At 47.4% G+C, this 26,003-nt stretch overlaps 1 protein-coding gene across 7 annotated transcripts in view; it reads right to left on the bottom strand.

Moving 5' to 3' along the window:
• The window catches only part of STK31 (serine/threonine kinase 31), a 783,847-nt gene that overhangs the window by 177,970 nt on the left and 579,874 nt on the right, over nucleotides 1–26,003 (bottom strand). For all 7 annotated transcript variants that reach the window (XM_063921681.1, XM_063921683.1, XM_063921684.1 and 4 more), the window contains 2 exons: nucleotides 12,218–12,340; nucleotides 11,533–11,712 (listed from right to left, as the gene is read on the bottom strand). In XM_063921681.1, the coding sequence (XP_063777751.1) occupies nucleotides 11,533–11,712; nucleotides 12,218–12,340 (303 nt within the window). The remainder of the gene's footprint in view (nucleotides 1–11,532; nucleotides 11,713–12,217; nucleotides 12,341–26,003) is intronic.

Below are 26,003 nucleotides of genomic sequence, written 5' to 3'. Positions count from 1 at the left end.
CAGCCCACACCATCCACACCGTATAACATGGAATATATGAACCAGTTAACAGTATGAAACAAAACAGCATCAGCCCGAGACTGATCCAAACTGTAACGTAACCCTTATGTGAGCAAAAACTATATACAAGTCTTGCAGAAATTTGTCCGCACTGGGACGGGCGCCCAGCATCCTCTACGGACTAGGAGAAAAAGATTTACCGGTAGGTTTAAAATCTTATTTTCTCTTACGTCCTAGAGGATGCTGGCGACTCCGTAAGGACCATGGGGATTATACCAAAGCTCCAGAACGGGCGGGAGAGTGCGGATGACTCTGCAGCACCGATTGAGCAAACAGTAGGTCCTCATCAGCCAGGGTATCAAACTTGTAGAACTTTGCAAAAGTGTTTGACCCTGACCAAGTCGCCGCTCGGCAAAGCTGTGATGCCGAGACGCCTCAGGCAGCCGCCCAAGAAGAGCCCACCTTCCTAGTGGAATGGGCCTTTACCGAATTTGGTAACGGCAATCCAGCCATAGAATGAGCCTGCTGAATCGTGTTACAGATCCAGCGAGCAATAGTCTGCTTAGAAGCAGGAGCGCCAACCTTGTTGGCCGCATACAGGACAAACAGAGCCTCTGTTTTCCTAACCCGAGCCGTCATGGCTACATAAATTTTCAAGGCCCTGACTACATCAAGGGACTTGGAATCCTCTTTGAGTCGGCATCACCCGTCCATTGGCGGGTCCACAGGGCTCGCCTAGCAGAAAACGCCATGGCGTTGGCTCTCGAACCCAGCAACCAACGTCTCTCTGAGCATCTCTCATATAATAAGATTTTACTCACCGGTAAATCTATTTCTCGTAGTCCATAGTGGATGCTGGGAACTCCGAAAGAACCATGGGAATAGCGGCTCCGCAGGAGACTGGGCACAACTAAAAGAAAGCTTTTAGACTACCTGGTGTGCACTGGCTCCTCCCACTATGACCCTCCTCCAAGCCTCAGCTAGGATACTGTGCCCGGAAGAGCTGATACAATAAGGTAGGATTTTGAATCCCGGGTAAGACTCATACCAGCCACACCAATCACACCGTATAACTCGTGATACCATATCCAGTTAACAGTATGAAACATAACTGAGCCTCTCAACAGATGGCTCATAACAATAACCCTTTAGTTAACAATAACTATATACAAGTATTGCAGACAATCCGCACTTGGGATGGGCGCCCAGCATCCACTACGGACTACGAGAAATAGATTTACCGGTGAGTAAAATCTTATTTTCTCTAACGTCCTAGTGGATGCTGGGAACTCCGAAAGGACCATGGGGATTATACCAAAGCTCCCAAACGGGCGGGAGAGTGCGGATGACTCTGCAGCACCGAATGAGAGAACTCAAGGTCCTCCTCAGCCAGGGTATCAAATTTGTAGAATTTAGCAAACGTGTTTGCCCCTGACCAAGTTGCAGCTCGGCAAAGTTGTAAAGCCGAGACCCCTCGGGCAGCCGCCCAAGATGAGCCCACTTTCCTCGTGGAATGGGCTTTTACTGATTTAGGATGCGGCAATCCAGCCGCAGAATGCTCCAGCTGAATTGTGCTACAAATTCAGCGAGCAATAGTCTGCTTAGAAGCAGGAGCACCTATTTTGTTGGGTGCCTACAGGATAAAAAGCGAGTCAGTTTTCCTGACTCCAGCCGTCCTGGAAATATAATTTTTTAAGGCCCTGACTACGTCCAGTAACTTGGGATCTTCCAAGTCCCTAGTAGCCGCAGGCACTACAATAGGTAGGTTCAAGTGAAATGCTGATACCACCTTAGGGAGAAACTGGGGACGAGTCCTCAATTCTGCCCTATCCATATGGAAAATCAGATAAGGGCTTTTACCTGACAAAGCCGCCCATTCTGACACACGCCTGGCCGAAGCCAAGGCCAATAACATGACCACTTTCCACGTGAGATATTTCAAATCCACAGTTTTAAGTGGCTCAAACCAATGTATTTTTAGGAAACTCAACACCACGTTGAGATCCCAAGGTGCCACAGGAGGCACAAAAGGGGGCTGAATATGTAGCACTCTCTTTACAAATGTCTGAACTCCAGGCAGTGAAGCCAGTTCTTTCTGGAAGAAAATCGACAGAGCCGAAATCTGGACCTTAATGGAACCCAAGTTTAGGCCCATAGTCACTCCTGACTGTAGGAAGTGCAGAAAACGACCCAGCTGAAAATTCCTCTGTTGGGGCCTTCCTGGCCTCACACCACGCAACATATTTTCGCCAAATACGGTGATCATGGTTTGCGGTTACTTCTTTCCTGGCTTTTATCAGTGTAGGAATGACTTCCTCCGGAATGCCCTTTTCCTTTAGGATCCGGAATTCAACCGCCATGCCGTCAAACGCAGCCGCGGTAAGTCTTGGAACAGACAGGGCCCCTGCTGTAGCAGATCCTGTCTGAGCGGTAGAGGCCATGGGTCCTCTGATATCATTTCTTGAAGTTCTGGGTACCAAGCTCTTCTTGGCCCATCCGGAACCACGAGTATCATTCTTACTCCTCGTTTTCTTATTATTCTCAGTACCTGTGGTATGAGAGGCAGAGGAGGGAATACATAAACCGACTGGTACACCCACGGTGTCACTAGAGCGTCCCTTGACCTGGCGCAATATCTAGTTTTTTGTTTAGGCGGGACGCCATCATGTCCACCTGTGGCCTTTCCCAACGGTTTACCAACAGTTGGCAGACTTCTGGATGAAGTCCCCACTCTCCCGGGTGTAGGTCGTGTCTGCTGAGGAAGTCTGCTTCCCAGTTGTCCACTCCTGGAATGAACACTGCTGACAGTGCTAAGACGTGATTTTCCGCCCATCGGAGAATCCTTGTGGCTTCTGCCATCGCCATCCTGCTTCTTGTGCCGCCCTGTCGGTTTACATGGGCGACTGCCGTGATGTTGTCTGATTGGATCAGTACCGGCTGGTTTTGAAGCAGAGGCCTTGCCAGACTTAGGGCATTGTAAATGGCCCTCAGTTCCAGAATATTTATGTGTAGGGACGACTCCTGACTTGACCAAAGTTCTTGGAAATTTCTTCCCTGTGTGACTGCCCCCCAGCCTCGAAGGCTGGCATCCGTGGTTACCAGGACCCAGTCCTGTATGCCGAATCTGCGGCCCTCTTGAAGATGAGCACTCTGCAGCCACCACAGTAGAGATACCCTGGTCCTTGGAGACAGGGTTATCAGCCGATGCATCTGAAGATGCGATCCCGACCACTTGTCCAAGAGGTCCCACTGAAAGGTTCTTGCATGGAACCTGCCGAATGGAATTTTGCTTCGTAAGAAGCTACCATTTTTCCCAGGACTCGTGTGCAGTGATGCACCGATACCTGTTTTGGTTTCAGGAGGTCTCTGACTAGAGATGACAGTTCCTTGGCTTTCTCCTGCGGGAGAAACACTTTTTTCTGTTCTGTGTCCAGAACCATCCCAAGGAACAGTAGGCGTGTGGTAGGAACCAGCTGTGACTTTGGAATGTATAGAATCCATCCGTGCTGTTGTAGCACTTCCCGAGATAGTGCTACTCCGACCAACAACTGCTCCTTGGACCTCGCCTTTATAAGGAGATCGTCCAAGTACGGGATAATTAAAACTCCCTTTTTTCGAAGGAGTATCATCATTTCTGCCATTACCTTGGTAAAGACCCTCGGTGCCGTGGACAGTCCAAACGGCAGTGTTTGGAATTGGTAATGGCAATCCTGTACCACAAATCTGAGGTATTCCTGGTGAGGATGGTAAATGGGGACATGTAGGTAAGCATCCTTGATGTCCAGGGATACCATGTAATCCCCCTCCTCCAGGCTTGCAATAACCGCCCTGAGCGATTCCATCTTGAACTTGAATTTTTTTATGTATGTGTTCAAGGATTTCAAATTTAAAATGGGTCTCACCGAACCGTCCGGTTTCGGTACCACAACAGTGTGGAATAGTAACCCCTTCCTTGTTGAAGTAGGGGCACCTTGACTATCACCTGCTGGGAATACAGCTTGTGAATTGCCTCTAGCACAGCCTCCCTGCCTGAGGGAGTTGTCGGCAAGGCAGATTTGAGGAAACGGCGGGGGGGGGAGATGCCTCGAATTCCAGCTTGTACCCCTGAGATACTACTTGAAGGATCCAGGGATCCACCTGTGAGCGAGCCCACTGATCGCTGAAATTTTTGAGGCGGCCCCCCACCGTACCTGGCTACGCCTGTGTAGCCCCCGCGTCATGCGGTGGACTCAGAGGAAGCGGGGGAAGAATTTTGATTCTGGGAACTGGCTGACTGGTGCAGCTTTTTCCCTCTTCCCTCGTCTCTGTGCAGAAAGGAAGCGCCTTTTACCCTCTTGCTTTTCTGAAGCCGAAAGGACTGTACCTGATAATACAGTGCTTTCTTAGGCTGTGAGGAAACCTGAGGTAAAAAATTTTTCTTCCCAGCTGTTGCTGTGGATACGAGGTCCCAGAGACCATCCCCAAACAATTCCTCACCCTTATAAGGCTCTATGTGCCTTTTAAAGTCAGCATCACCTGTCCAGTGTCGGGTCTCTAATACCCTCCTGACAGAATGGACATTGCCTTAATTCTGGATGCCAGCCGGCAAAATATCCCTCTGTGCATCCCTCATATATAAGACGACGTCTTATGTTCGCAAAATAGTATCCCTGTTTGACAGGGTTACAGACCACGCTGCAGCAGCACTATCTGCAGGTCTCAGTCTAGTACCTGAGTGTGTAAATACAGACTTCAGGATAGCCTCCTGCTTTTTATCAGCAGGTACCTTCAAAGTGGCCGTATCCTAAGACGGCAGTGCCACCTTTTTTGACAAACGTGTGAGCGCCTTATCCACCCTAGGGGATATCTCCCAGCGTAACTTATCCTCTGGCGGGAAAGGGTACGCCATCAGTAACTTTTTTAGAAATTACCAGTTTCTTATCGGGGGAACCCACGCTTTTTCACACTTCATTCACTCATTTGATGGGGGAACAAAACACTGCCTGCTTTTTCTCCCCAAACATAAAACCCTTTTTTAGTGGTACTTGGGTTAATGTCAGAAATGTGTAACACATTTTTTATTGCCGGGATCATGTAACGGATGTTCCTAGTGGATTGTGTATATGGCTCAAGCTCGTAGACACTGGAGTCAGACTCCGTGTCGACATCTGTGTCTGCCATCTGAGGGAGCGGGCGTTTTTGAGCCCCTGATGGCCTTTGAGACGCCTGGGCAGGCGCGGGCTGAGAAGCCGGCTGTCCCATAGCTGTTACGTCATCCAGCCTTTTATGTAAGGAGTTGACACTGTCGGTTAATACCTTCCACCTATCCATCCACTCTGGTGTCGGCCCCACAGGGGGCGACATCACATTTATCGGCATGTGCTCTGCCATCACATAAGCCTCCTCATCAAACGTGTCGACACAGCCGTACCGACACACCGCACACACACAGGGAATGCTCTGACTGAGGACAGGACCCCACACAGCCCTTTGGGGAGACAGAGAGAGAGTATGCCAGCACACACCAGAGCGCTATATAATTTAGGGATTAACACCATATTGAGTGAATTTTTCCCAATAGCTGCTTGTATATACAATATTGCGCCTAAATTTAGTGCCCCCCCCTCTCTTTTTAACTCTTTGAGCCTGCAAACTACAGGGGAGAGCCTGGGGATCTGTCTTCCAGCTGCACTGTGAAGAGAAAATGGCGCCAGTGTGCTGAGGGAGATAGCTCCGCCCCTTTTTCGAGGACTTTTCTCCCGCTTTTTTATGGATTCTGGCAGGGGTATTTATCACATATATAGCCTCTGGGGCTATATATTGTGATATATTTGCCAGCCAAGGTGTTTTTATTGCTGCTCAGGGCGCCCCCCCCCCAGCGCCCTGCACCCTCAGTGACCGGAGTGTGAAGTGTGCGTGAGGAGCAATGGCGCACAGCTGCAGTGCTGTGCGCTACCTTGGTGAAGACTGATGTCTTCTGCCGCCGATTTTCCGGACCTCTTCTTGCTTCTGGCTCTGTAAGGGGGACGGCGGCGCGGCTCCGGGAACGAACACCAAGGCCAGTTCCATGCGGTCGATCCCTCTGGAGCTAATGGTGTCCAGTAGCCTAAGAAGCCCAAGCTAGCTGCAAGCAGGTAGGTTCGCTTCTTCTCCCCTTAGTCCCTCGATGCAGTGAGCCTGTTGCCAGCAGGTCTCACTGTAAAATAAAAAACCTAAAATAAACTTTCTTTCTAGGAGCTCAGGAGAGCCCCTAGTGTGCATCCAGCTCGGCCGGGCACAGAAATCTAACTGAGGCTTGGAGGAGGGTCATAGTGGGAGGACCCAGTGCACACCAGGTAGTCTAAAAGCTTTCTTTTAGTTGTGCCCAGTCTCCTGCGGAGCCGCTATTCCCATGGTCCTTTCGGAGTTCCCAGCATCCACTAGGACGTTAGAGAAATAGGACTGCGTCCTTAATGTGACCCAAGGTTAATAACATGGTATCCCTATCCAGGGTATCAATGTCAGCTGACAAAGTATCCGTCCAAGCCGCTACAGCGCTACATACCCAAGCCGACACTATTGCCGGTCTGAGCAAGGCACCCGTATGTGTATAAATTGACATCAAGGTAGTTTCCTGCCTGCGATCAGCAGGATCCCTGAGGGCTGCCGTGTCTGGAGATGGCAGCGCCACCTTTTTGGACAAGCGCGTTAAAGCCTTGTCCACCCTGGGCGAGGATTCCCACCGTACCCTGTCCTTTGCCGGGAAAGGATACGCCATAAGAATTCTCTTGGGAATCTGCAGTTTCTTGTCTGGAGTTTCCCAAGCTTTTTCAAATAACTCATTCAGCTCATGAGATGGGGGAAAAGTTATCTCAGGTTTCTTTTCCTTAAACATGTGCACCCTCGTGTCAGGGACAGAGGGGTCATCTGTGATATGTAAAACATCTTTTATTGCAATAATCCTATAATGAATACTTTTGGCCACCCTTGGGTGTAACCTCGCATCATCGTAGTCGACACTGGAGTCAGAATCCGTGTCGGTATCAGTGTCTGCTACTTGGGACAGTGGGCGTTTCTGAGACCCAGAAGGGCCCTGTGACACAGTCAAAGCCATGGATTGACTCCCTGCTTTATCCCTGGACTCTGCTTTGTCCAATCTTTTATGTAATAAAGCCACATTTGCATTTAAAACATTCAGCATATCCATCCAATCATGTGTCGGCGTTGCCGACGGAGACACCACAATCATCTGCTCCACTTCCTCCTTAGAAGAGCCTTCCGCATGCCGACATACGCGTACCGGACACCCGTACCGGACACCCCCACACACTCAGGGATATATCTATATGGAGACAGTTCCCCAATAAAGCCCTTTGGAGAGACAGAGAAAGAGTGTGCCAGCACACACCCAGCGCCAACTGACACTGGAAACCAAATTCCCAGACAAACCGCGCTTTTATATAAATATATAAATATACACTCACTGCGCCAATAAAAAGTGCCCCCCCCCCCCTCTTTTTTGCCCTCTGCATGTGCTGTGGAGAAAATGGCGCTGGTTAGTGCTGGAGGATCAAGCCCCGTCCCCTCAGCGGCGGGCTTCGGTCCCGCTCAAATAATCAAAAAAATGCCGGGGGTTAATAATATACTACCTTCGCAGTATATTTACATCTGCCAGTGTCCCTTGAGGCTATTAAATGCTGCCCCCCCCCTGCACCCTGCATCCTTACAGTGCCCGCTGTTGTGTGTGTGTGGGAAAAATGGCGCGCAGCGTTACCGCGGCACATTACCTCACTGAAGAACTGAAGTCTTCTGCCGCCTTTGAAGTCTTCTTTCTTCTTATACTCACCCGGCTTCTATCTTCCGGCTCTGTGAGGAGGACGGCGGCGCGGCTCTGGGACAAACTGCGAGGGTGAGACCTGCGTTCCGACCCTCTGGAGCTAATGGTGTCCAGTAGCCTAAGAAGCAGAGCCTATCACTTAAGTAGGTCTGCTTCTCTCCTCTCAGTCCCACGATGCAGGGAGCCTGTTGCCAGCAGTGCTCCCTGAAAATAAAAAAACTAACAAAATTCTTTTTACAGAGAAACTCAGGAGAGCTCCTGTAATGCACCCAGTCTCCTCTGGGCACAGGATCTAACTGAGGTCTGGAGGAGGGGCATAGAGGGAGGAGCCAGTGCACACCCATTCTAAAGTTCTTTATAGTGCCCATGTCTCCTGCGGAGCCCGTCTATACCCCATGTTCCTTACGAGTCCCCAGCATCCTCTAGGACGTAAGAGAAAAAAAAATATACATCAAGAAATATCTTGAGGCCTTAGACCTTTCTTCAATTTTTATTATCCCCTTTGATCGATTTCACCTAACTCCTCCACACACTCTCCCCTGCCACTTAATCACATCCACCCACCCTCCTCAATCTGTACATCTCCACTATGACTTTCCTCTTCACCTTCAAACATGCCTTAAGCTCAATTATCCTCCAAAAACCATCTCTCAGCTCCATCACTCTTGAACTACTAAAATGTTTTTCTCCTACCCTTTGTTTCCAAGTAGAAATGGCTTCGACCATCACTGGATTACACCCATCGATTGTCTCCTGACAATGTTGAATAGTTTTGCAGTCAGTGGCAGGTTCCCTGGGCCTGATGTCCCCCACCCATTACACAGTGCTGCACTGTGTGTAAGAGTCGGAGGCGGTGCAAGGCTGCTGACCAACAGCTGAGCCTGTCGCATTAGCTAAAGAGAGAGACGGGTCATTGGCATCCAGACACAATGTATATGAGTCACAAACAAAGTATGCTGGGATGCTGATGTTCCACCTCTCTCTCTATAGCCGACAAGACCAGCTCAGCTGTCACCAACGTGTACCAGGATGCCGACCTAGACTCCTTCTCCAGACCCGTCCCCAAGTCAGCAGTTGTTCAACTAATCTTAGAACGCAGCTGCCCAGGAGCCGTGCATGTGCAAAGTAAACTGGTTCATGCATGCGTCTTACTGTGCATGCATGAACCACAGATGGTTACAAGAATTGTTGGTCCAGAACCACCTCTATTGTTACTACAGATAGTACATGTTGCCATCGCCATCCCTTCTTCCAAGCTACATAAGCAGCTTATGTCCAGATACAGTACGTGATTAAGTTGTGGTGCAGTTCAGCGACTCTGTGGTCAGAAGGATGCAAATCGTATATGGTAGGGGAGTTCTGAGGCTGGGTGATTCTTTGGTGGCCCTTCAGGTCTAGTTGCTTGGTGTGCCACATGGATGCTGTCAGGGGCCCTATTTTTCCCACATTTGTCCAATCAGCATGGCAGTTCAGAAGAGAGAAGAGGTGCATTTAAACATCATTTGCAGAACTGCCAAGGTATAACATCAAGCTAAAACAACACTACTTCAAGTCAGTGTTCTGGGGCCATGAATATTTCCTGTGGACCCATCAATTTTTGTAAACCAGCTTCTATACACGGGATGATTCTATCTTGCATGTACACAGTTAAAACCTTTGTGTGCTATATATTTCATGAAATCTGATTTCTCACAGGAATGACACTGGATAACATAAAGCAAGCTATTTTTCAACACTGATAAAACAGTATGCATATTGTACACTAAAGTGCTAAGTCATGGGATAGGTACCTAGCATCGCATAGGACCCTCTCTAGCCCGGCAACTCGATGTGGCTTCAGTTCCACAAATGTACGGAAGACCTCTGGAGAGTTGATGACCCATGCCATCTGGATAGCATCCCACAGCTTCCTGTTATGTGTAGATGCAGAATCTTGGGTGTGAATGGACCTCTCTACCACATCCCATAAATGTTCAATTGGGTTCACGCCGGGCGAACGTGGTGGATACTCCATTCGTTGGAACTCTTCAGAATATTGCTCAAACCAATTCTGGACAACGTGGGACTGATAACACGGTGCATTATCCTGCTGGAATATTCCATGATTCTGGGGTTGCATGAAGTCCATGAAGCGCTGCAAATGGACACCAAGCACTGCACCATGGCGGTTACCGATCAACTATTTGCTCATATGGACCAGTGAATCCAACCTACACCATTATGGAATCACCACCAGCTTTCATGGTGGCCGGTTGACAACTGGGGTCCATAGCTTCATGGGATCTGCGACACACCCAAACCCAAGCATCCATCTGAAACAACTGGAACCGTGACACATCGGACCACACCATATGTTGCCAGTCCTCAAGGGTTTGATTAGTGACATCATGAGTCCAGGTGTGGTGCTGTGTCCAGTGTCATAGTGTTAACAGGGGCACTCTGGTGGGTCTTCTGCTCCCATATCCCATGGAAGCTAAAGGACGCTGCACTGACCTGCTGGATATATGGCTGGTACCTCCTGCACTGAATGTGGATGTGATTAAGCCTGTGTCAGTTGTCTGTTACCATAGACAATTCTAGCCAGAGTACATTGATCACGATCATTAAACACCTGTGGTCGGCCACTGCACTGTCCACGGTTGGTGGTAATGCCTTCCATGAGGTATTCCCGGTAAACATTACACCTTAAAACAAGGAATGTTGAATGTTCGGAAAACTTCAGAACTGGAATGTCCCATCCGTTGGGAGACCACTATCATGCCCCGTTTGAACTCCGATAATGCAGATAGCCTTGCCAAAAGCAGCCTAGACAGTGTTCAAACTGGCTCACGAGATGTCAGATTACAATTGATGGGCAATTCCAGGACATCACAGTAGAGTGCGCCACCTACCATTACCTTTACACACTGCCATCCCATGACTTTTGGCTCTTCAGTGTATAGGCCAAAAACTAAACTTGCAAATATTACACCACCCTAGTGATTACAGCAAACAGAAACCCTTATCTGACAAGAAATAAAAAGTTGGGTATATGACTTAGGGGTGTATTCAATTATAGTCGGAACTGCTGTCTTGTTAGAAAGACGGCAGTTTCTGACTTTTTTAGGTCGAATCGTGATTCGACCTATTCAATGGGGCTGCCGTTTTTTCCTGACAGGACGACAATTCCGACTTGTTGGATCCACGTATTTTGTCGGATTTAGCGGTCAAATACGACAGGTTTTAGCCCCATTTCAAATAATGTCAATCCGACTTTAAAAAAAGTCAGATTGGCATTGTCGGTAACGGGCAAAACCAGTCGGATCTGTCCGCTAAATGAATAGTGAACTGTCAAATCCTCTCCATCGGAGCTGTCAGCGGCTTCTGTGGGGAAACGTCTGCGGCAGTGGGGGAGATGTCTGTGGCGGTGGGGAGAGCCGCGGAGGAGACGGAGCGGAAGAAAGGAGGAAACGGGGGGGGGGGGGGAGACCAAGTAAGCAGCGGCTGCAGCAGCGTTACTGGAGGCTCATGGCAGCGTCCACCCGGCTCCAGCATGCGGGACCTCGCTACAGCTGGGACCTTGCTATTGGAGCCAGGTGGACACTGCCACTGGGTACCTGCTCACAGCTCCCTCATCTCAAACGGGGCCGTATTGAATGGTAGGAATGGCAGCTTTCGACAGTTATTGAATATACCCCTAAATTGTGATATAATTTCTGCTATTCAGGTTTACAAACAGGTTTGAGGTTTTAATGTACCTCTTTGATGTCACTGAACCACGTTGTTAGGTGTTCAAGAGAGCTGGTGGTGTCATTTCTAACACTATTAAACTTCTCCAACTTCGCCTGTTTCCATTTATAAAACTCCTGGAACACGTCATCCGAATCGTCACAGTCACTAGATGCTCCATATACAGACATAAGAGACTGTAGCAACATCTGTATAAAATGTACATATACATAAATGCACATATACAATAAAAAGAACAGAGTTATAAACAGCATATACTGGGACAGCAGCAGCATATACCGACAGCGGCATCCCGGCCACAAGTATGCTGGCAGCGGGGCGAGCACTAGAAGGCCCCTTGTGGGCTCGCTGCGCAGGCACGGTGGCTTTCTGCGCTCGCCACAAGTTAAATTCTTCCCTCTATAGGTGTCGTGGACACTTACAGAGGTAGAGCAGCCTGTGTCGCTGATATTCCGCCATCAGCGTGTCACAGCTTGTCGGGATTCCGGCATCTGTATTGTGATTGCCAGGATCCCGAGTGGCGGTATGTTAACCGCTTCCAATATACTATATTTATACATAGGTGTATATCCTTTAAACCAATTAAGCTATACTAATCACCAGGGAACACATTTTCAGAATGAGGAATGCTACTGGAAAATATTCCTTAGTCTACATGGAATAGAAATCAAAATATTTCCTTCATGTTCATACCTGTAACTTTGTAAAATGTGCATCAAGTGGCATTTGGTTAACCTCGACAATAAAGGCATCTACTGAAGAAGTCAGTTCTTGCTGAACTTTGTTCCGTTTATCTATGAGCATGTCTAGCTCTACCTGAGGAAAAAGAAGGTGAAGTAGTATTTACTGTAGTTAAATATAACAAGTCTTTTTTTTTTTTTTTTTTTAGAAAAATACTTCTGGGAACTATTTATGAACCACGGAGATGAAAAAAATGTTTTTCTGAATTTCTGTTTGTCCGTCTATTCGTTCCAGCATCATGCAAAAACTACTGGATAAATGTGGATCACGTTTTCACTATTGTATAGCTTACTGGCCCAGAAAGAAACGGAGGTACAGTATGTATGATCTCAATGTGACATGAGGGAGAGCAGCAATAAAAGAAAAAACAGACGTTTGACACCCGGCGCACTGAAAATTGGTGATCTGATAAAGCTTCTGCGGTATTGGACTCCACCCAAATTACTGCAAATATTGTTTACAAATAAATTTTGTGATCAATGTGTACAATATAAAAATAAGATTTTACTCACCGGTAAATCTATTTCTCGTAGTCCGTAGTGGATGCTGGGGACTCCGTAAGGACCATGGGGGGAATAGAAGGGGTCCGCAGGAGACTGGGCACTCTAAGAAAGATTTAGTACTACTGGTGTGCACTGGCTCCTCCCACTATGCCCCTCCTCCAGACCTCAGTTAAGGAAACTGTGCCCAGAAGAGCTGACATTACAAGGAAAGGATTTTGGAATCCAGGGTAAGACTCATACCAGCCACACCAATCACACCGTATAATTTGTGATAACATACCCAGTCAACAGTATGAACAACAACAGAGCATCAGACAAACCTGATGCAACCATAACATAACCCTTATTTAAGCAATAACTATATACAAGTATTGCAGAAGAAGTCCGCACTTGGGACGGGCGCCCAGCATCCACTACGGACTACGAGAAATAGATTTACCGGTGAGTAAAATCTTATTTTCTCTAACGTCCTAGTGGATGCTGGGGACTCCGTAAGGACCATGGGGATTATACCAAAGCTCCCAAACGGGTGGGAGAGTGCGGATGACTCTGCAGCACCGAATGAGCAAACACAAGGTCCTCCTCAGCCAGGGTATCAAACTTGTAGAACTTTGCAAAAGTGTTTGAACCCGACCAAGTAGCTGCTCGGCAAAGCTGTAATGCCGAGACCCCTCGGGCAGCCGCCCAAGAAGAGCCCACCTTTCTTGTGGAAAGGGCTTTTACTGATTTTGGAGGCGGCAAGCCAGCCGCAGAATGAGCCTGCTGAATCGTGTTATAGATCCAGCGAGCAACAGTTTGCTTTGAAGCAGGAGCACCCAGCTTGTTGGATGCATACAGGATAAACAGCGAGTCAGTTTTCCTGACTCCAGCCGTTCTGGCTACATAAATCTTCAAAGCCCTGACTACATCTAGTAACTTGGAATCATTCCAAGTCACAAGTAGCCGCAGGCACCACAATAGGTTGGTTCAAATGAAAAGATGACACCACCTTTGGCAGAAATTGCGGACGAGTCCGTAATTCTGCCCTGTCCATATGGAAACCAGATAGGGGCTTTTACATGACAAAGCCGCCAATTCTGACACACGCCTAGCCGAAGCTGAGGCCAATAGCATGACCACTTTCCACGTGAGATATTTTAACTCCACGGTCTTAAGCGGCTCAAACCAGTGAGATTTCAGGAAACTCAACACCACGTTAAGATCCCAAGGTGCCACTGGTGGCCCAAAAGGAGGCTGAATATGAAGCACTCCCTTTACAAAAGTCTGAACTTCAGGTAGAGAAGCTAGTTTTTTATGAAAGAAAATGGATAGGGCCGAAATCTGGACCTTAATGGACCCCAATTCTAGGCCCAAAGTCACTCCCGACTGTAGGAAGTGAAGGAAACGGCCCAGCTGGAATTCGTCTGTAGAGGCATTCCTGGCCTCACACCCAGCAACATATTTTCGCCGTATACGGTGATAATGTTTAGCCGTCACGTCCTTCCTAGCCTTTATCAGCGTAGGAATAACCTCATCCGGAATCCCATTTTTCTACTAGGATCCGGTGTCCAACCGCCATGCCGTCAAACACAGCTGCGGTAAGTCTTGGAACATACAAGGTCCCTGCTGCAAGAGATCCTGCCCTAGAGGCAGAGGCCATGGGTCCTCTGTGAGCATTTCTTGCAGCTCTGGATACCAAGTCCTTCTTGGCCAATCCGGGACAATGAGTTTTGATCTCACTCCTCTTTTCCTTATGATTCTCAGCACCTTGGGTAAGAGAGGAAGAGGAGGAAACACATAAACCGACTGGAACATCCACGGTGTCACCAGTGCGTCTACAGCTATCGCCTGAGAGTCTCTTGACCTGGCGCAATACCTCTGTAGCTTTTTGTTGAGGCGGGATGCCATCATGTCCACCTGTGGCAGTTCCCACCGACCTACAATCTGCGCGAAGACTTCTTGATGAAGTCCCCCCTCTCCCGGGTGGAGGTCGTGCCTGCTGAGGAAGTCTGCTTCCCAGTTGTCCACTCCCGGAATGAACACTGCTGACAGTGCTCGTACGTGATTCTCCGCCCATCGAAGAATTCTGGTGGCTTCCGCCATCGCCACCCTGCTCCTTGTGCCGCCTTGGCGGTTTACATGAGCCACTGCGGTGATGTTGTCTGATTGGATCAGCACCGATTGGTTGCGAAGCAGGGTCTCCGCTTGACTTAGGGCGTTGTATATGGCCCTTAGTTCCAGGATATTGATGTGAAGGCAAGTCTCCTGACTTGACCACAGCCCTTGGAAACTTCTTCCCTGAGTGACTGTCCCCCACCCTCGGAGGCTTGCATCCGTGGTCACCAGGACCCAGTCCTGAATGCCGAACCTGCGGCCCTCGAGAAGGTGAGTACTCTGCAGCCACCACTGGAGAGACACCCTGGCCCCGGGGGATAGGGTGATTAACCGATGCATCTAAAGATGTGATCTGGACCACTTTGTCCAGTAAGTCCCATTAGAAGGTCCTCTCATGGAACCTGCCGAAAGAAATGGCCTCGTATGATGCCACCATCCTTCCCAGGACTCGAGTGCAGTGATGCACTGACACCTGTTTTGGTTTTAATAGATTCCTGACCAGTGTCACAAGCTCCTGAGCTCTCTCTATCGGGAGATAAACCCTTTTCTGGTCTGTGTCAAGGATCATGCCTAGGAGAGGCAGATGAGCTGTAGGAACCAACTGCGACTTTGGAATATATAGAATCCAGCCGTGGTGCCGTTACACTTCCAGAGAAAGTGATACGCTGTTCAGCCACTGCTCTCTTGATCTCGCTTTTATGAGGAGATCGTCCAAGTACGTGATAATAGGGACACCTTGCTTCCGCAGGAGCACCATCATTTCCGCCATTACCTTGGTGAATATTCTCGGGGCCGTGGAGAGACCAAACGGCAACGTCTGAAATTGGTAATGACAATCCCGTACCGCAATTCTGAGGTACGCCTGATGAGGTGGATAAATGGGGACATGAAGGTATGCCTCCTTTATGTCCCGAGTCACGATAAAATCTCCCCCTTTCAGACTTGTAACGACCGCTCTTAGCGATTCCATCTTGAACTTGATCCTTTTCAGGTATATGTTCAGGGATTTTAAGTCAATATGGGTCTGACCGAACCGTCTGGTTTCGGGACTACCACATGGTCGAATAATAACCCCCTCCTTGTCGAAGGACGGGAACCTTGACCACCACCTGTTGAAGATACAATTTGTGAATTGCAGTTAACCCTGTTTCCCTCTCGTGGGGGGGAAGCCGGCAGGGCCGTCAGTGAGGAGGCATCTTCTCAAAGTCCAGCTTGTATCCCTGAGACACAATATCTATTGCCCAGGGATCTAACAGGGAGTGAACCCACTTGTTGCAGAACTTACGAAAGCGTGCCCCCACCGGGCCTAGCTCCGTCTGTGGAGCCCCACCGACATGTGGTGGATTTTCATAGAGGCCGGGGAGGACTTCGGTTCCTGGGAACTAGCTGTGTTGTGCAGCTTCTTTCCTCTGGCCCCGCCTCTGGCAAGAAAGGACGCATCTCGGCCTTTCTTGTTTCTTTGTTCGAAAAGCTGCATTTGATAATGACGTGCTTTCTTAGGCTGTGCAGGAATATAAGGCAAAATATCCGAATTACCAGCTATAGCCGTGGAGACCAGGTCCGAGAACCCTTCTCCACACAATCCTCAGCCCTCCATATGCCACTTAAGTTGGCATCATCTGTCCATTGCATATTCTACAGGACACGTCAAGCAGAAATCGACATAGCTTTGACTCTAGGACCCAGTATACTCATGTCTCTTTGGGCATGTTTGATTATATAGATCTCTTAAGACAGCATCTTTAATATATATATATATATATATATATAGAACAGATGTCCGGCACTCACGCTTAGGAAGAAACAACGAGTCCTGGTGCCTAACCTCTCTGGATGAGCATGTAGTCGAACGTGTGGTGGCACTCAGAATAAAGACAACACAGGCAACGCTGATGCAGTCAACGTTTCAGGGATGGCTCCCTTTTATCAAGACACGACCAGCAACCTGTGATACATGAAATATATATACACATACCGGTAGCCTGCACATCTCCAATCGCGTGGTTCTAGCCGCCTCCCACCGACCCCTGGGCTACTTTATGTTGGTAAAAGCATCAGACAGTTCAAGGAGAGAATCGCACTTCATAGGTCCAGCATACGGGCTGCCTTAGAAGGCAAAGGTAGCGATCTCCCAGTAGCACGACACTTTAAAAATTGTAATCACAGTTTAGCGTCAATCCGCTACAAAATGATCGATCACGTTCCATTAAATAAAAAAGGTGGTGACAGAGGTCAGGCACTTCTGAGAAAAGAGGCATGGTGGATACACACCCTTCAAACGGTGCATCCACTGGGCCTCAATGAGGCACTTAGTTTCAATTGCTTTTTGTAAACTTTTCTGCTTAAATAACACGTATTCGAAATCATTTGCTCATTCAGGGTGTATGAGGGGTTTCATTTAGGTCTTTATGCTTCATATGGCATATAAAATGCCGTGTTGAGGCTATATACATGTTATATATAGTGTGCGGTATTATTAGCTCTATACTAATATACCAATTAGGTTAACTACATTGTTTTTGCAAGCAAACCATACAGCTATGATCTTTTTTAGATTTAAAATTAAAGATGGATACAGCATTGATTTCGGAGCATTCTTATGCTCAGATATTTATAAGTATTGTTTCTGGTGTTTTTGCTCGCTGACATTATTATACTACTCTGCTATATATTAGCGGGTTGCCGGGTATTGATTAACTTATGTTCAGGTGTTTTTAATTATGTGGTTATGGTTCTTAACTGTTTGTATTATTTATCTGTATTTGTATGTTCACATTTCCTGTTGTTTGCGGTTGCCTGGTAACGATCTGACGTGTGGTCCGGGCCGCACCCCCCTGCCTGTCCGACGTCGATTCTCGGCGCCGGCCCGTGCAGATGACGTGTTTGCCCGGGGTCGGTGGGAGGCGGCTAGAACCACGCGATTGGAGATGTGCAGGCTACCGGTATGTGTATATATATTTCATGTATCACAGGTTGCTGGTCGTGTCTTGATAAAAGGGAGCCATCCCTGAAACGTTGACTGCATCAGCGTTGCCTGTGTTGTCTTTATTCTGAGTGCCACCACACGTTCGACTACATGCTCATCCAGAGAGGTTAGGCACCAGGACTCGTTGTTTCTTCCTAAGCGTGAGTGCCGGACATCTGTTCTATATCTATTTAGGTGGTTTCAGTTTATGTCACTGCCAGTCAAGGCACCTGCTGTATATCTATCTGATTAATTGAAGTTCAGACACAGCGAATGTGGGACTTACACTGTACATAATTTCTTGCATTTATGGTGATTTAATATGTCTGCACCTGAAGAGATACCTGGTTTTTGTATTCCTGTGTTACCAGAGGGAGACACTCTCACACATACTGACACAGAGGCAGAGCAGATTTTGTTTCCAGCTTCAGCATTCACGGCAACAAATGAGGAATCAGCTGATGCTTTGATTGCACAGCTAACCAAACTCAAAAAGAAAGAAGTGGACTTTCTGTTACACGGAGTGACACTTTCAGATTATTTCAGAGATAAACGCATTCCAAGAGGCTTCCGCATTAGGAACACCCCAACTATCGGGCGTCAAAACCCGGAGTTTTGCCGCAAATGGGCCGCAGTGCTCAATCGTTGCTCTTTTGATCTTATTTTATTGGTGGTAGCCGAGTCCAGAAGAGAACTGGAGATCACTAAAAACAAAATAGAGGCTTTTGAAAATACCCATCTTGCTAAAATCCATTCAGAAGCACCGCCAGATTGGCTTGATAAATTGTCAGTGCAAATTGAAAAATATCAATCTGACCTTGTAACCTTCAAAAAAGCCAAACGCACTACGGTGAATCGTGATTACGACCTTAACGAGGTCTACAGTTGGGTATACAACAAAGGCCCGAGATCACAAAGAAATTCCAGACAGCGCAGACCGCCTAGGAATTTCCCTCTTGAGACTGATCAATCCAGTACAGCGATTTCATCAAGCGATACAGAATGTGCTACGGCATCCACTTCAAAGAAGTCCAATTCTGGAGTAAACACACGCTCAAAAAACGAGCGGACAAAAGAGCCAGGACCCGTCGGGGCGGCCAAAACAGGAGGGAAGCCGCCAAAAGCATCAAGAAAAAGTATAGTGTTCAATCTGTCATCCAGGTCGCTCACTACAGATGAAGTCAATGTGCTAAACAAAGGTTTGTCCTTTGTGCCTACATGCACTCCAGACGTCTTTAAAAACAAGGTCGACCTGTTTAAATTGAACAGACGCATCAAACTTAAAGAATTCTTTCAAGGGAATACCTCTGCATCTGAAAAAACTCCCATTAACAAAAAGTCAGTGTTTAATCCATCAACACTTAATAAAAGCATTAAAAGTTTTTCTGGCTGTTTGGAATCTTATGTCAATGAAGCGTACTCACACAAATATAAAGGACCATATAACCTCTCTAAAAATGAGCAGGTGGCACTCAGCAACCTTGGAAAATACGATGACATCACGATCCGCCCGGCGGATAAGGGCGGCGGAATCGTAGTCCAAGATGTAACTAGCTACAGGAATGAAGCATATCGTCAATTGAACGACACAGCGGTGTACGAAATTTTGCCAGACGATCCCACCATTCAATACAAAATGGAACTTGATTCGATCTTACAAACAGCAGTGTCTACCAACATTATAACAGTAGCAACCAAAGAAGCCTTAACAGTTGCTTGGCCCAAGATTCCCACGTTTTATACGATTCCCAAACTTCATAAGGACACTGTCAATCCACCGGGACGTCCCATCATCGCTGCCAGAGACTCGTTGTATTATAATTTATCTCGTTACCTGGACTATTATTTACAGCCCTTGATATCGAGTCTACCATTATGCCTGATGGATACTACCTCTCTCATTAGAGTACTGCAATCTATTTCTCCTCTTCCAGCTAGATTTTTGCTTTGTACCATCGATGTGGTTAATTTGTATACCAGCATTCCCCATGATAGGGGTTTAGCAGTGATGCGATCTTTCTTAGAATCTAATATTGATTATTCAGGTCCTGATATTAATTTTTTTGTTCGACTACTTGCATTGACCTTAGACAGGAATTATTTTCTGTTTGATAAAAAAATCTTTCGCCAGCGGACTGGGTGCGCCATGGGATCATGTGTGGCACCCAGTTTCGCAAATATTTTCATGAGCGAAATAGAAAAACAGTTGTTCTTTGATAATGCGTCATATTCCCAACACATCATCTTATTTCGTCGTTACATCGACGATATTTTGATGATTTGGTCGGGTACGCAACAGGATTTTGAGGAAATGATTTTCCAGGTGAACCAGAAGGATGCCGCTATAAAATTCACCTATGAATGCAGCTACAATACTGTCCACTATTTAGATGTGGCTATTTCAGTTGACAGTAATTGTAATATCGTTACCAGCATGTATTACAAACCCACCGATCGCAATACCTTGTTGAGGGCTAATAGCCATCATCCAGAACCTATGAAATGGAGTCTTCCATTTTCTCAGTTTCTGAGAATCAGAAGGATTTGCAGCAATGAGGAAGATGCCAGAAATCAAATGCTGAATATGGCAAAAAAATTTACAGCTAGAGGGTATTCTCAAGAATCCCTTAAGCAGGCAATGGAGAAAGCACTTAGTACATCGAGACAAGATACGCTTGTCCATAAAGATTCTGAAAAGGTTTCAAATAAGATGATTTGGACACAGGATTGTAAGACCTTAAATCATCAAGCTAAAGGCATATGGCCGGTGATTGCTAGGGACAAAGATCTACCCAGCTTTAAGGACACCACTCTTATGGCAGCGTATAGGAGGGGTCGCAACATTAAAGATATAGTAGTCCATAACGACATTTCTGATTTTGGTCAAGAAAAATTGCCACATTTTTTGACCCGTAAACCAGGCAACTACAGGTGTACAGGATGCACTACTTGTAGCTGCTTGGAACCGGGCAGCACTTTTAATCACCCCAGATCTGGCAAACTTTTTAATATTAAATATACCCTGACCTGCAGTAGCAAGTTTATAGTGTACTATATTAAGTGCCCTTGTGGGCTACTTTATGTTGGTAAAAGCATCAGACAGTTCAAGGAGAGAATCGCACTTCATAGGTCCAGCATACGGGCTGCCTTAGAAGGCAAAGGTAGCGATCTCCCAGTAGCACGACACTTTAAAAATTGTAATCACAGTTTAGCGTCAATCCGCTACAAAATGATCGATCACGTTCCATTAAATAAAAAAGGTGGTGACAGAGGTCAGGCACTTCTGAGAAAAGAGGCATGGTGGATACACACCCTTCAAACGGTGCATCCACTGGGCCTCAATGAGGCACTTAGTTTCAATTGCTTTTTGTAAACTTTTCTGCTTAAATAACACGTATTCGAAATCATTTGCTCATTCAGGGTGTATGAGGGGTTTCATTTAGGTCTTTATGCTTCATATGGCATATAAAATGCCGTGTTGAGGCTATATACATGTTATATATAGTGTGCGGTATTATTAGCTCTATACTAATATACCAATTAGGTTAACTACATTGTTTTTGCAAGCAAACCATACAGCTATGATCTTTTTTAGATTTAAGATTAAAGATGGATACAGCATTGATTTCGGAGCATTCTTATGCTCAGATATTTATAAGTATTGTTTCTGGTGTTTTTGCTCGCTGACATTATTATACTACTCTGCTATATATTAGCGGGTTGCCGGGTATTGATTAACTTATGTTCAGGTGTTTTTAATTATGTTTTTAATTATGTGGTTATGGTTCTTAACTGTTTGTATTATTTATCTGTATTTGTATGTTCACATTTCCTGTTGTTTGCGGTTGCCTGGTAACGATCTGACGTGTGGTCCGGGCCGCACCCCCCTGCCTGTCCGACGTCGATTCTCGGCGCCGGCCCGTGCAGATGACGTGTTTGCCCGGGGTCGGTGGGAGGCGGCTAGAACCACGCGATTGGAGATGTGCAGGCTACCGGTATGTGTATATATATTTCATGTATCACAGGTTGCTGGTCGTGTCTTGATAAAAGGGAGCCATCCCTGAAACGTTGACTGCATCAGCGTTGCCTGTGTTGTCTTTATTCTGAGTGCCACCACACGTTCGACTATATATATATATATATATATATATATACATATCTCTCTCTCTCTCTTTATATATATATATATATATATATATATATATATAAAAAAAAAGATTTTACTCACCGGTAAATCTATTTCTCGTAGTCCGTAGTGGATGCTGGGACTCCGTAAGGACCATGGGGAATAGCGGCTCCGCAGGAGACTGGGCACAACTAAAAGAAAGCTTTTGGTCTAATTGGTGTGCACTGGCTCCTCCCTCTATGACCCTCCTCCAGACCTCAGTTAGGATACTGTGCCCGGAAGAGCTGACACAATAAGGAAGGATTTTGAATCCCGGGTAAGACTCATACCAGCCACACCAATCACACCGTATAACTCGTGATACTATACCCAGTCAACAGTATGAACAATAACAGAGCCTCTCAACAGATGGCTCAACAATAACCCTTTAGTTAAACAATAACTATATACAAGTATTGCAGACAATCCGCACTTGGGATGGGCGCCCAGCATCCACTACGGACTACGAGAAATAGATTTACCGGTGAGTAAAATCTTATTTTCTCTGACGTCCTAAGTGGATGCTGGGACTCCGTAAGGACCATGGGGATTATACCAAAGCTCCCAAACGGGCGGGAGAGTGCGGATGACTCAGCAACACCGAATGAGCAAACTCTAGGTCCTCCTCAGCCAGGGTATCAAACTTGTAGAATTTTGCAAATGTGTTTGACCCCGACCAAGTAGCTGCTCGGCAAAGGTGTAGAGCAGAGACCCCTCGGGCAGCCGCCCAAGAAGAGCCCACCTTCCTCGTGGAATGGGCTTTCACTGATTTAGGATGCGGCAGTCCAGCCGCAGAATGTGCAAGCTGAATCGTACTACAGATCCAGCGAGCAATAGTCTGCTTTGAAGCAGGAGCACCCAGCTTGTTGGGTGCATACAGGATAAACAACGAGTCAGTTTTCCTGACGCTAGCTGTCCTGGAAACATACATTTTCAGGGCCCTGACCACGTCCAACAACTTGGAAGCCTCCAAGTCTTTAGTAGCCGCAGGCACCACAATAGGTTGGTTCAAATGAAAGGCTGATACCACCTTAGGGAGAAACTGGGGACGAGTCCTCAATTCTGCCCTATCCATATGGAAAATCAGATAAGGGCTTTTACATGACAAAGCCGCCAATTCTGACACACGCCTGGCAGAAGCCAAGGCCAACAGCATGACCACTTTCCACGTGAGATATTTTAATTCCACGGTTTTAAGTGGCTCAAACCAATGTGACTTTAGGAAATCCAACACCACGTTGAGATCCCAAGGTGCCACTGGAGGCACAAAAGGGGGCTGAATATGCAGCAATCCCTTAACAAAAGTCTGAACTTCAGGTAGTGAAGCCAGTTCTCTCTGGAAGAAAATCGATAGAGCCGAAATCTGGACCTTAATGGAACCCAATTTTAGGCACATAGTCACCACTGACTGTAGGAAGTGCAGAAAACGGCCCAGCTGAAATTCCTCCGTTGGGGCCTTCCTGGCCTCACACCACGCAACATATTTTCGCCAAATGCGGTGATAATGGTTTGCGGTCACTTCTTTCCTAGCTTTAATCAGCGTAGGAATGACTTCCTCCGGAATGCCCTTTTCCTTCAGGATCCGGTGTTCAACCGCCATGCCGTCAAACGCAGCAGCGGTAAGTCTTGGAACAGACAGGGCCCCTGCTGCAGCAGGTCCTGTCTGAGCGGCAGAGGCCATGGGTCCTCCGAGATCATTTCTTGAAGTTCCGGGTACCAAGCTCTTCTTGGCCAATCCGGAACAATGAGTATAGTTCTTACTCCTCTTCTCCTTATTATCCTCAGTACCTTGGGTATGAGAGGAAGAGGAGGGAACACATAAACCGACCGGTACACCCACGGTGTCACTAGAGCGTCCACAGCTATCGCCTGAGGGTCTCTTGACCTGGCGCAATATCTTTCTAGCTTTTTGTTTAGGCGGGACGCCATCATGTCCACCTGTGGCCTTTCCCAACGGTTTACAATCAGTTGGAAGACTTCTGGGTGAAGTCCCCACTCTCCCGGGTGGAGGTCGTGCCTGCTGAGGAAGTCTGCTTCCCAATTGTCCACTCCCGGAATGAACACTGCTGACAGTGCTAACACGCGATTTTCCGCCCATCGGAGAATCCTTGTGGCTTCTGCCATCGCCGTCCTGCTTCTTGTGCCGCCCTGTCGGTTTACATGGGCGACTGCCGTGATCTTGTCTGACTGGATCAGTACCGGCTGGTTTTGAAGCAGGGGTTTTGCCTGACTTAGGGCATTGAAAATGGCCCTCAGTTCCAGAATATTTATGTGTAGCGAAGTCTCCTGACTTGACCATTGTCGTTGGAAGTTTCTTCCCTGTGTGACTGCCCCCCAGCCTCGAAGGCTGGCATCCGTGGTCACCAGGACCCAGTCCTGTATGCCGAATCTGCGGCCCTCTTGAAGATGAGCACTTTGCAGCCACCACAGCAGAGACACCCTGGTCCTTGGAGACAGGGTTATCCGCCGATGCATCTGAAGATGCGATCCGGACCACTTGTCCAACAGGTCCCACTGAAACGTTCTTGCATGGAACCTGCCGAATGGAATTGATTCGTAGGAAGCTACCATTTTTCCCAGGACTCGCGTGCACTGATGCACCGACACCTGTTTTGGTTTTAGGAGGCCTCTGACTAGAGATGACAGCTCCTTGGCCTTCTCCTCCGGGAGAAACACTTTTTTCTGTTCTGTGTCCAGAACCATCCCCAGGAACAGTAGACGTGTCGTAGGGACCAGCTGTGACTTTGGTATATTTAGAATCCAACCGTGCTGTTGTTGCACCTCCCGAGATAGTGCTACCCCGACCAACAACTGCTCCTTGGACCTCGCCTTTATCAGGAGATCGTCCAAGTACGGGATAATTAAAACTCCCTTTTTTCGAAGGAGTATCATCATTTCGGCCATTACCTTTGTAAATACCCTCGGAGCCGTGGATAGACCAAACGGCAACGTCTGGAATTGGTAATGACAATCCTGTACCACAAATCTGAGGTACTCCTGGTGAGGATGGTAAATGGGGACATGCAGGTAAGCATCCTTGATGTCCAGTGATACCATGTAATCCCCCTCGTCCAGGCTTGCAATAACCGCCCTGAGCGATTCCATCTTGAACTTGAATTTTTTTATATATGTGTTCAAGGATTTCAAATTTAAAATGGGTCTCACCGAACCGTCCGGTTTCGGTACCACAAACATTGTGGAATAGTAACCCCGTCCTTGTTGAAGGAGGGGAACCTTGACTATCACCTGCTGGGAATACAGCTTGTGAATTTCCTCTAGCACTGCCTCCCTGCCTGAGGGAGTTGTTGGCAAGGCAGATTTGAGGAAACGGCGGGTGGGAGACGTCTCGAATTCCAGCTTGTACCCCTGAGATGCTACTTGAAGGATCCAGGGATCCACCCGTGAGCGAGCCCACTGATAGCTGAAGTTTTTGAGACGGGCCCCCACCGTACCTGGCTCCGCCTGTGGAGCCCCAGCGTCATGCGGTGGACTTGGAGGAAGCGGGGGAGGACTTTTGCTCCTGGGAACTGGCTGTATGCTGCAGCTTTTTCCCTCTACCTCTGCCTCTGGGCAAAAAGGACGCGCCTTTAACCCGCTTGCCTTTATGGGGCCGAAAGGACTGTACCTGATAATACGGTGCTTTCTTTGGCTGTGAGGGAACATGGGGTAAAAATGCTGACTTCCCAGCTGTTGCTGTGGAAACGAGGTCCGAGAGACCATCCCCGAACAACTCCTCACCCTTATAAGGCAAAACTTCCATGTGCCTTTTAGAATCTGCATCACCTGTCCACTGCCGAGTCCATAACCCTCTCCTGGCAGAAATGGACATTGCACTTATTTTAGATGCCAGCCGGCAAATATCCCTCTGTGCATCTCTCATGTATAAGACTACGTCTTTAATATGCTCTACGGTTAGCAATATAGTGTCCCTGTCTAGGGTATCAATATTTTCCGACAGGGAATCTGACCACGCAGCTGCAGCACTGCACATCCATGCTGAAGCAATAGCTG

Source organism: Pseudophryne corroboree, chromosome 5 (assembly GCF_028390025.1).
Source record: "Pseudophryne corroboree isolate aPseCor3 chromosome 5, aPseCor3.hap2, whole genome shotgun sequence".
NCBI lineage: Eukaryota > Metazoa > Chordata > Amphibia > Anura > Myobatrachidae > Pseudophryne > Pseudophryne corroboree.
The sequence above is the reverse complement of the archived record's forward strand: the minus strand, read 5'-3'. Positions and strand labels throughout refer to the sequence as shown.